Raw genomic sequence first — 13,259 nt, forward strand, 5'->3', positions numbered from 1 at the left:
AGGAAGAAGTGAACAAGTTCAAGTTCAAAATTCACAAGTTCGTCAAGTTCAAAATCGAGAATATGACTTACGACCTAGAAAATGATTGTTATAAATAAATAAAAATTTTAAAAAATTTATATATATATATAAATTGAAAGCGAAATGGAAATGAAATGAACAATACAAACAACAAATCAACAAACAATGTTAAACCAACGAACAAATGATGTTCAATAAACGATTCAACAAACGATAATTCGATGGTTAAACAAACAAACTCAAGCCATACTAACAATAACTAATGAAGCAATCGAGAAACAAATAACGAATGGTAAAGAGGAGAAACTGAAGAAAGAAGTCACTTAAAAAAAGAAGGAAATGTTAAATATATTTTAAATGTTAAAATTATTCGTACGACCTTTCGTACTTTTTCTTTTTGTAAAATATATTTGTATGACCTTTAAAAACTTATTGTACTTTTCTTTTTTTTATATATTAAAATAGCTTTTCTTAAAATAACCTTAAAAATGTACATATGTAAATATTGTTAATATAATAATATATATATAGTTGTAAAAAGATATAATATAAGAAGAGAAATAAAGATAAAATAACATAAACGGTATTGCCTTCCATGAAAATATCACAAATCATATTAAAAATATTTTTGGACAGTGAGGCAACATTGTATTTTTAACTTATTTAATATTATGAAAAATATTTTTATTTGATGAAATATCTTAAAATAATAAATAAAAATAAGTAAAAATATAATATTAAAATAATGCAATAAAATAGAGGGAAAAAAATAATATATAACCTTAAAAAATAAGGGACTGGCTTTATTGTTTTTAATTTTATTTTTTAAGAAATTTAAAAAAAAGTATGTTCTATATTTATTTAATTATATAACTATAAACATAAGAAGTAATAAACAAAAATATAATGAATTTTATTATTCGATTCCACATACATCAAACATTAAAATATATTATTTATATATTGCATATTAGAATAAGAAAAAAAACATGTTTGGTTTCTTTTTAAAAAAATCGCATTATATCAAAATTAACGAAATAAAATGCTCAAGTCGAGTAAAATAAATAAAAATAAAATATTCAAAATTATTCTTGTTAATATGTTCCTTGCGGAGCTTTATATATAAATCAGACCTGCATATTTACAATTTTATGTGCCAAGACCAGGTTTTATATTTTCAGGTCCGGACCAAATTTTTCATAAAAAATATTTTGAGGTCCATATATTAAATTTTATATAGTTTTAATAAGATATCGATTGATACATCTAATGACATTATTTATATGTACTTTAATAAAGTCATAAAAATAACTTTAAATATATGGTAATAAACTCCTAGCCTTTGCTCGGGGTTCGTTCTTATAGCTTGTTTAGTCGATTTTTATACCCTAGCTACAGTCTGGGTTTTATTCAACCAACTAATTTACAACACTAATATATGTAATCTAGTTTCATAAAATGTAAGTTAACCTATCGAGTTCACGACTCAAGTTCAAAACTCGAGTCGCGACTTGAGTCGTAAAAACGAGTCTACTAATCGACTCAAAACTCTACTTTAATCATGGCTAAGCCAACTCGGCAGATTCTCTAAATTTTGATCAGATAAACAAAAACGCTTAGTGCTTAAAGCAACTTTTACTGTTCTTACATATACTGGTGCAGAGGGTGGAAGTGATGTATTATATTAAATAAATAAAAACTTTAATTAGGGGAATTTTAATGATATTTAAGTAATGGTCTTTATTTTCAAAATGCTTATTAGCTTACTAGAATTTTCATTCAAGTCCTCGTCAAATTTTTCTTATCTTTATCAAATTTAAGTATGTGTATTACTAGGAACCAAATTTAATTTCTTATAAATGTCAAATTTTACTCAATCTGAAAAGTTCAAGCTTTTTCCGTAACTTTATCCAGGACTAATCCAATTTAAATATGGGCAAATTATTGTATACTACATACTATTTTTGGAAAAAGTTGTTATTTTTAAAATTTTTATGTAACATCTTATAACTTATATGCAAAATTTTGAAAGTATCTGTATCTATAACTAACTTGCGTACCTTTCACCAATCCTGCTTAGAATAAATTTATAATTTTTAAATAAACGGTCAAAATATAGCACTAACTTAATATTTAAAAAGGGCCTTAAAATCATATTAATTTTTGCAAATTTAAAAGTCTAATAAATGTGCTTGATATGATATGAAATGGTAAATTTTTAATGATTATGATTGCAATATTATATTTGCAGGGCAAGAAGTTGCTTAATAAACCTTTATCAACAAGAGTAATATCCTTAAACAATTCACAAATGTACATATAAATATTTGACTAGTTATATATATATATATATAGAAAAGGTATAAAGCACAAGAAAAAGAAGTCAAAAAAAGGTGGCCCTATACCTGTTAAAGAATTGTAATTCCCCATCTATATTGTTAATTTGAAATATAACCATGTTCATATTAAATTTAAAAGTGGATGAAAATAAGTATGCCAGCACTAACAGTAGTGTAACAATCATCGTCACATGAAATGTTGCAGCCAGGACTAGTCCCTATACATGCACAAAGGGGTTACAGGATGCCCTTAATCTTAATCATTCACAATTAGTGATGGTTAAATTCTAGTTCTGACTACATAGCCATCTAAATTATCACTTAAGACTAGTGTGTTCTCTCAACTTAAGACCAATGTCTTTAATTTAATGACTGCACCATGGAAACTTATTCTTTGCCAAAATATTTCTATGTATAAATTTAACTAACATTCTTTTTATTTTATGAAACAATTTAATCTAAAGTATAAATAACCATAAATTTATATGAGCTGAAGAATTTTTATTGCAATATTGTTGTAAATCTGGTCAAAACTGTTTTCCGATATAAAAAGACTTAGACTGGTTGGACCTGTTATTTTAATTTTTTGTCATGACAGGGGTACTGATACTACTTTTATAGGCTTATCCAATACAATATTGCTGATTTTAAATTAATATTGGGTGATTGCCTACCTGATTTTGTTTTACATATTTAATTATTTTTATATATCATAATATAAATCATTTAAAGAATATCAGAGACCTACAGGCCTGGGTACATGGGTTGGACATATTTAATTTTTTTAGATAGCTGGGTCAGGCCTAATAAATTTTTTTTAAATAACTGGGTCAGGCCTAATAAATTTTTTTTTAAAAATACCCAGGCCATATTTTAAAAAATTTAGTCTGTGCAAATCTGCAGGTCAGTTAAAATGTATCAGATACAGATACATCTTCTAAAATTGAATCTAGATATAGTTACCTTACCTAAAAACATAACTTAATAGAAATGTATCTAAACAGATATAATTTATCATACTTAACAGGGTTCACCATATTTGAACAGAGACTTATTATGTAAGCACAAAGTATTTAAACAATATTTTTATATTTTTTTCTTGTTTAGTTCAAACATCATATAAAAGAATAATAAGAAAATATCAACCTATTTTTATAGTTCTTTCAAAAAAATTATCATTTTAAAACTAGCATTTATTTTAAAAAAATTTAACATTTGATTTTATTTTTATTTATTAAAAGTCAAGGGAATATCAAAAATTGTTTTAAAATATTCTAAATAAATATATTTAAGTAAAAAATTTTGCGCATCAATGGTATCATTTTTTGTAATTAACTGGTGTCATATTCCTTTACATGATAAAAATATCCTTCACAATCTTGAACTGATATCTATAGATTTAAATGGGGAAAAAAATTTATATACAAGTTTTGATATAATAAAGAAAATATTATTAGTCTTAATATTTTTTAATACATTTGTTTAAATATATGCCCATATGAATAAAATGAATTTTTTTGTTCAAATATTTATATTTTTAATATAAGAAAGCATTAAATAAAAGAATATCAAAATGTATCTTAAAAAGTATCTGGAACAGATATAGATACTTTTATTAGATCATCTAGATACATATATCACATTTTTATATCTAGATACTTTAACAACTATAGAACAGGTCTCTTAAAAATATGCTGTTATCAAATTTTAATTAAATTATCATTTAGGTTTATTTACCTATTATATTTATCAATGAACGTATTCATATTGATAAATCATTTACCTATATAGTAAAATGATTGAGTTCCAAAAGTATTTCTATCATGTAGAAATTAGAATCCCATGTAGTCTATGATCAATATATGTTAATAAAATACATAGTTTATTTTCAAAAGAATATACAGTATTGTGATGATTTAATAGAGTTTGCAAAAATAATTTTATATGGATGAGTTTTAATTTAATCGTCAATATGTTTCATTAACTTAATAAATGTTAGTTTTATTTAATAATTTGAACACTTCAAAGATAAATATATTTAATTAAATAATAAGAAAATTAAATTTAGACCCCATTTTATCAGATCTAATTGGTAAATTTAATAATATCAGCCAATAACCAATTTTTAAAAAAGGGAAATAGCATAATAATCATATATGTCACTAAGCCTGATTGCATTGTTACACTACTGCTAATTAAAGATGAAAAATAAAACAATTTTAATATGAACTATTAATTAATTTTATATTAAATATATGATTTTTTTTATAAATTATAAATAAAATAATTATAGAGTTCCCAAGTCCTCTGCATTATTTTTTCAATACAATACTCAGCTTGGTCCACCATATCACATATTAATGGATACGAATTTTATAAATATCAGTCTTAAAAATAAATTAGACATTTTTAAAGGGCTAATGGATTGTCTTTATGCAAAAGTGAACTGTTATATTACAGAATGTGTGATGGGCGAAATTGAGAAATTAGGAAATAAATTTAGAATAGCATTACGGTTTTAAAGAGAATACATATATTAAATGATATTTATATATACATTTTATGGGCCCCTATAGTGATGCAAAATCGCTCCATTTATTTTTAAAAAGGCTTACTTAGTATTTTATCCAGAAAAATTTTATGCAAGCTTGAAGACTTTGCTCATACATGGCACAAAATTTAGATATCTGTTAACGAAATCTTGAAGTTTAGGCAATATTTTTAGTCTAAAATATTGAGTTAGCCTTTTTTAAAAATCGGCTCAAATGGATTGAATTTGCATCAAAGATGCTTTGATTAAATTTGGATTATATGTTTTTTTTTAAAGTATGTTTTCTTATATTTTTCCAACTATTTTCTTTTTAAAAGTTAAATATCAGAATGGTATTGACAATTAAAATCTAAAGTTATTTTTGATATTATTATTAATTTATTTAAAAACTTTAGAACGAGTTTTGTTATCAGAATATCTTGGTTTTGATTTCAAATAAGGACACATAATCATTTAAAGAAATAAATAAATGAATATTTTAGGATTGCAAAGGATCCTAGATTTGAACGAATTACTTGCTTGCATAAAGGAATCTATGCCGATGACTGCCTTGTTAATCGTGTCCAACAACATAAGTGCTATATTATCGCTACATGTGACAAAGATTTGAAACGAAGAATTCGTAAAATTGCAGGAGTTCCAATTATTGGCGTAGCGAATCACAGGTAAAATAAAATATAAAATAGTTTTAAAAAAAATCTATAATAAAAAAAATAAATAATGTAAAAACATAGATTTACTGTGGAAGGAATGCCAGATGCGTTCGGAGCTCCCAAGATGTAATGACTGAATTATTCAGATTATGACAACGCATTTTTTCGCATTCTAATATATTACCCTGTTCGTGACTATTGAATATAATATTACTACCTATAAATATTATATAAAGAAGATATCCTTGATTTTTAGATTATGTAAAATATTTTACTGGTAGTATAATATTATAAATCTAGGTCTAAATGGGGGGGGGGGGGCAAATATCTTGAAATTAATTTTTTTGGACCATCAATTTTGCTTTTTATTAGGGCATTGCCGATATTAAATATCAGATCGGCACCTATATTTACCTTTTTCCAAAAATATCGGATCGGGCCGATACCTTTAAAAATCGATCCGATATTTTTACTTTTCTTTTTTTTGTTATTTTATGTATATTTATTTTACATTAATAATTTTTTCTAAATAATTTTTTTTAAACAATGCAAAATACTTTAAATAAAATAATTTTTTTTAATATGATATCTGAATTATGGAAATATTTTACAAAAGACAAAGATAATTTTGCAAAATGCGTTATCTGTGGAATTCTAATTTCACTGGGAGGAATAATGAAAAATTCAGTGTTGTTAAACTCTACTTTTAAAAGTAGTGCGCTACCGCTATCGTTTTCAAATGAGTAGCGCGCTATTAACTTTTTACGCTATTTTGATTTTTTTTTAAATATTTTTTTTGTAACTTTATTTCCACAAATAAAATATTGGTATAAAAACATGACTATAATTTGTTACATATATATATATATATAATTTATTTATTATTGCACTTTAATAATAATAACATTTCGTTGTCATGAATATTACAAGTATTGTTATTATCTTCACCAAATATTCTATTTTATATCTAGACCTGTGCGCCGGCTTTGGTTACGCTGAAAACTCCGCCGTTTAAGAAAATCATGCCGGCGCGCCGCCGCATATCGGCGGCTCACGGCCGGCGCAGAAATATCTTTCATATTTTATACCTTTTTATTCTAATAATTGGTCAACATCACTCTTGTAATTTTATAATGTCAATCAGGATTTTATGAATTTTTATTTTTTACTATTTTAAAATCATAATTATATTGACGTCATTATAGAATTCAATCAATCAAAAATCTAAAATTCCAAAAGTTACCATAATTTTACATATTTTTAAAATGGATGTATTTACATTTAATAATTCTATAAATAATTTTAGTATCCTAACTCTGGATATTAAAAAATCGATAGTCTGGAAATTTTTTGCAAAAGAATTAGAGAAATTATTACTGCTCTAAGATATGAAACTGCAGAGGTTGAATTTGAATTCGAGGAACAACAAAGAAAATGTCTAAGTACAATAGATTTAACATCAGACATGTTAGATCTTGACAGCATTGATCCATACCCGGGTACCCGTTTTCAAATTGGCAATTCCAATAATAATAACACGTTGGCATGGTATATTAATTATGCTAGAAAGCATATCTGGATTAAATAAGAATTTAATTAATAATGCTTTGAAAAGAATTGGGAAGCACTTTCTCAAATTATGAATCTGATCTGGTAGAAGAACCATTAGCATTTCTTTCAAAATTTAAAGAAACTGTCGAATTTCTTTCAGTACAAAAAGGGCCTACTTTAAACTTGGCGTTACTTTTTTAGAAGTGAAATTGAAACTAATTTAATAGTAAATGATAGTGATAATTCTGAAATTATTTCACTTAAGGAAAATATGCTAAAAAAACTTGCGTTACGATTTCCGGTTTGTAATCCGCAAGTAATATTATATAAGTATATTCTTTTATTTTTATTTAAAATTATCTAGGTATTGGCTTCTCTTTTAGATCCAAGATTTTAAAAATTGACAATTGTGTCAAAGTATTTAATAGAGCAAAATTGCTCAGCTTCAGAATTTATAATAAAACATCTTAAACTTATAAAGAATGATGATAATCAGGTAGTAAATATAACTAATGAGGATGAAAATGAATGATTAAATTCAAGTATTTGACAAAATTGGCTAATAAACATTCAACAAATATAAATTATGATTCCAAGTTAGGTGACTTAGAACAAGAATCACATTTTCTTGGACAAGATATAGACGTTCTAAATTTTTGGAGAGAAAAGAAGAGTGAACTTCCAAATCTTTTCCAGGCTCGACAAAAAATTCTTTGCATTCGGTGACTAACACACCTAGTGAAAGGTTTTCTCTACCGCTGGATAAAATTCAAGGAGATTCATCATTATGTCCCGAAAATTTAAATAAAATAATTTTTATAAATGATAATTATAAAATTACTAAATCGATTTTGGATATAATAAGTATTCTGTTAAATGAATATTAAAAAATATGCCGAGGTATCTGTAGAATAGTGTATATTTATTTGTTTTTTTTAAAAAATTATTAAGCAATTAAAAAAATTTATGTTATAAAAATCTATAACTGAGCCGATTTACGCCGATTTTTATTGACGGCGGCTAAAAATCGGCGCGCCGCCGGCCGTCAATTGCGCTAGCCGCCGATAGTTTCGTCTGCGCACAGGTCTATTTATATCATATTATAAAAAAATTATAATAAATTTAAAACCTGAAAGCCTTCAGGAAATTAGACCCATTATTTGTAATCACCTTATAAACCTTGTTCTGAATTTGTAAGACATATGGATTTCTAAAATAATATTTGCTAGAATGTCATACAATTATTCTTTTTTTGAATCAATCCAATGTACGGTCACTCCTAAATAAGCTCTAAAAATAAAAATACACATATTTACCTTCTATTGTGCGTCCAGAAATCTGCTGTTGTATTATTGTAGGAGACATTTGATAGATTTAATATTAAAGATTCTTTCATTTCTTTAAAGCTATTCAAAATTCTTGCCATCAATGTCTGCCGCCAAAATATCTTGGTACATGGAGAAAAAGTGTTTATCATCCTTTATAAAAGAACCATTATCCACCAAGGATAATGGTTGAACAGTATCTATTATAAAGTTCATTATGACTTTGTCAGAATTTTTGAAATACACCTGGTGTTGGTGAATCCAAATTGCTTAATTTTGTTTGAATTAAATTTGATTTAGAAGTGGATGTATCTTCTTCCATTACCCCAAAACTTTTGAAATATTTTTCAATCTCTTAACAGTCTAAAATTATAATAGTAATACTTAGAATAAAAATTATGTAGGAGATAAGTACATAAAAATGATTGAAATAACTTTTAAAATGTTTTAAATAATGATTCGATTTTTTGCTTAAAAAATATTGATTTCTTAATTCAAAGTGGGGTGGTAAAAAATAAATATCGGATCGGTTTTCAGCCAATATCTGATCATATCGGTGAAAAATATGTGGATCGGCACAGCCCTACTTTTTAGCAACATTCTAAGAATAGAATAATTTTTCGAATCATAAATTTTAGATTAACTGAACTTAAAAATTATTTAACTTGGGCCAGAGATGGAAAAATTGCACGAGAGGTGTGGTCCTTGGTACCCCGATTTTAATATATAAAATTTTGAACATAATCAAAAAAAATAATTAGAGTTTACTATTTAATTCATTGCAAATGTTATTTTGTTTTTATTTATTGTTAGAAATATTAGAGAATATATAGATTTTATTTTTTGTTAAAAATATTGGTGAATAATATTATAGTTTTATTATATTTATTACAATGTGATATTTTTTTGGAGAAACAATATTATCTCAGTTAATATCATAGAATCTTTTGCAGTGGTATATCCAAGATTTTCTATGAGACCATTTTCAGTGTCGCATCTTCAACCATTTTTCTTCTTGGTCTACGGCTATCAATATTGTTTACTAGATTTTTATAAATAAGTTAAGGTTGGGACATATTTTATTCTCCAATTCAGGTCCCTTACGCCTCATTTAAGCGTAATTTATTCAAGCAATGCTAAATTATCCTCTGTGTAATTATAAGAGCATGTCAATTGAAACTTTAGTTTCTAAATAAGTAGCGAAATGATGAAATCGCGATAGCTGTTTATGTATATCAAAAAGTATTTTAGCTGTTATGTATGATTTCTTTAGCGATTAATTTGACATTACTTGTGTTTTACTTATATTTATTTATTTATATAATTGCAAATAAGTAATCCATTGTTTTATATTATATATATGGTAAAGACCTGGAACGAATCGAAAGATGGTATTTAAAAATCTGAGATGAGCTTAAGAATCTGCAAAAATCAGGTTAAAAATGTTAAAATCCAGGTATTGCTAGACCGATTAAAAAAAATGAATCTAAATTATACAACGAAAAATCATACAATTAAGTGTTTAATATTCATGCAATCATACTTTCAATTTTCAAACATCCAAAATAAAGAAATTTTAAAAATTCAGAGACAGGCCAAAAACCCTATTAAAAAAAGGCAGAGCTCAAAAATCCAGGGTCAGGCCTGAAATATCGATCCTTGCAGGTCTCTGATAAACAAGTCTAAAATATCGGTCCGTTTTCATGCCGTAATCCATGATTTAGTTTTTATAATGTAATTTATGGTTTAAATTTTTTTGAAATATAAATTAATTCCACAACGAACCAGACCGTGAACTTCAACAAAGCAAACTCTTTTCAAAACATCAAATAATTAAATTCACAAACTTTTTAAAACTTTAATGAAAATAAACAAATAAGGTATTTCAATTTATAAAAATAAAAACATGTCGAAAACATAATTCCAGAAATTTTTTTTTAACTTTTTGAATTTTTTTAAAATGGTTTTGGTCTTTAAAATTATTCAAACTAAAAAAAAATTTTCCCACTTTCCATTCACAGAATCGTGATTTAGCGATAAGATACCCCTGCATCAAAAACGCCAGCTATAGAGAACTAAAGCTGCATCAAGCTCAAAACTAAGCATCCCAGAATTAAAAAACAGCTTTTATTTAAGCAGCCCTAAACAAAGTCTAGTAAGAATAAATATATTTTTGTAAATATTGGTTCCTTCTCATTAAGATCACATTAGGAAATTTCTTATTAGATATTACATTTTTAAGCCAAGATCCAATATAAAGATAATATCTGGTTTGATAGTCTATTACTCTCTTCTAAGTTCACCCACTTTAGATAATAATTGTTGGAAAAGAATCGAATTGTTTATATTTAATATAATGCAAAACCGATTTTAAAGGCTAAACTGCCATGTTAAGACATAATATTGAGTATTTGTAAACTAGATTATGATTTGACGATGTTCAACTTAAAAAAAGGCCTTATCTCTTTTCAAAAAAAAATTACTTCAAAATATTTTTTTGGGTCCAAAATTGAAAAATATAAACAAAACACATTTTTATAAAGTTATATTAAAAACCACCATTTATCAGTGTTAGAGTATCACGCTACTTTTTCAGTAGCGTTAGCTTTAGCATATTCCTCTAAAAAAATAGTGGTAGCTCGCTATTAAATTTTTAACTTTATATAATTGTTAAAATATATTTATAATTAATTCTAAAATCACAATCTTTTAATTTAATTTTGAAATTTATATTTAAAAATCCGTATTATCAATCTAGTTTTCAAAATAATTTAAAATATCGATGATAGAGATTGACTTATAGATAAGTTTGGTACAGATCAAATTGATAAATTATTTCTTGAAAAATCATGATAATATTAAATTTCCTTTTCCTGAATTCGCAAAATATAGTTATACCTTTAACACAGGGTTTAAGTTACATTGTAAGATGTGCCGGAAGGTTTTATAATCAAACTAGACTATTATCCTTAACGAAAAAACATTTAAAAGTATCATAAACAACAAATTTAATATTAATGTGTAGCCCAATTCTAAATCATAATAATGTTTTATTCCATTTTAAAGTTTGATGTTAATATACGCGTTAATGTCATATTATAATATATTTCTTTATTTATTATTGTCTAAAGCGTTAATACTTTACATGTCCATTTAAATGTTTACTGTTTAAAGCAACAATTGTAGATCGTGATATGTAAATTAGACATTTAGTTATATTAAATTATGTTTAATTTAGATATATATATATATATGCATTATAATAGAAAAAAGACATAATAAAATTTTTTCTTTAAAATACTATTATCATCGTTTCTGTATCTCAAGACCGTTATTAACTACAGATTTCATTTTATCGACCAATTTTCAGTGCAAGCCCATCCCACTTGCATAAATATAAATTTTGTATCAAAGCTGTATCTATAATAGTTTTTGAGTTATATAAGTTTAGGTCAAAGTTGATTTTCTGGCGCAGTCCAATCATGATATGTTTAAACATTGACTATAAGATATTATATAAGAATTATATTATAAATTAAAAATTGCAATTAATATTAACATTTCATTTTATTATCAGACTCATCTAATGATAATATTTTATAAATTATTATCTGGATGTTACACATATTTAAAAACTACTCATCTATTTATAAATTTTTTCAAAACATGCTAAAAAATACTTATTTCAATCCTTCACATTTTAACATTATTATCCCTTACATAATTTTTATTTTAACTATTATTAGTATAATTTTATATTGACCCTAGCCCGATCAAAAACACCACCTACTATGAATGATTATTTTGAAATAAATAATACTTATTTAGACATATTTTATAAATCTAAAAATGCTCAAATGAATATTTTTGATGATTTTTCTTATTAAAAAATATGTATATTAAATTTAATTCTGTGTTATGTGCTAGTGTTGAACGATTATTTATCAGCTTATACTTTCTGATTGTAGCTAACTTAGGATTGACAGTATGGGAATTAGTGATCTGCATTGGGCCTAATTTTTCAAGCTCTGCCCAAATGTTTTTAAAAAAATTTGTTACCCGATCCCAAGCGAAATTCATTTTTATTTGCCCCAAAAAACCCACTACTCCCGAATTTATTTAGTTATGGAAAAATGTAATTTATATTTAATTGTAAAAAATCTAAAAAGAGTTTAATTTATTTGATAAAATGTAATATCGTATTTAAAAATTTAATCCCGACCCAGTCCGATTTAAAAAATGTTAAGAAACCAGAACCAAATTTTTTTTTAAATAGTCCCTACCCGCATATAGGCCCAGCTGTGTAGCAGATTTCTAATTGGATATGTTATTATCATTAAAAATAAATATATATATCATAGACTTGCAAGCCTGGGTCGTATTTTAATTTTATGAAATATAGCAGATCAGGCCTGAAATTTTTTTTTAAAAAATACTCAGGCCGTGTGTATTTAAACAAAATATTTTAAATCGCCATTAACTAAAAAAATTAAAAATAAATATATTTCAAAAAAATATTTTAAATCGCCATTAACTAAAAAAATTAAAAATAAATATATTTCAAAAAAATCCGGGTCTGCTTGAAAATATAAAACTTATGCCAGGCCAAAAGATTTTTTTAAAAATATCTGGGCTGCGCAAATAATACCACTGTAGTAGTGAAGGTCACAGGGTCTTTGGTCCGGACTGGACCGATACCCTCGGACCGGGCCGGACCGCGGTCCTTAAGAAAAAGATCGATCCAGACCGTGGTCCCAAATAAAAAACATATTTTTATAACCTAATTTGATTTGTTTTATCATTTTATTAAATATAAGAG

At 25.5% G+C, this 13,259-nt stretch overlaps 1 protein-coding gene across 1 annotated transcript; it reads left to right on the top strand.

Moving 5' to 3' along the window:
• Positions 1-2,165: 2,165 nt before the first annotated feature.
• Positions 2,166-6,148, top strand: LOC135931657 (rRNA-processing protein FCF1 homolog). The gene is made up of 6 exons (XM_065468911.1): positions 2,166-2,231; positions 2,273-2,334; positions 2,377-2,439; positions 4,654-4,875; positions 5,394-5,576; positions 5,646-6,148. Exons 1-6 carry the CDS (start codon positions 2,229-2,231, stop codon positions 5,692-5,694), a joined length of 582 nt encoding a protein of 193 aa, XP_065324983.1. The 5' UTR covers positions 2,166-2,228; the 3' UTR covers positions 5,695-6,148.
• Positions 6,149-13,259: the final 7,111 nt, after the last annotated feature.

The sequence above is a fragment of the Gordionus sp. m RMFG-2023 genome, chromosome 1, assembly GCF_954871325.1.
Source record: "Gordionus sp. m RMFG-2023 chromosome 1, tfGorSpeb1-WG-v2, whole genome shotgun sequence".
NCBI classification, from domain to species: domain Eukaryota; kingdom Metazoa; phylum Nematomorpha; class Gordioida; order Chordodea; family Parachordodidae; genus Gordionus; species Gordionus sp. m RMFG-2023.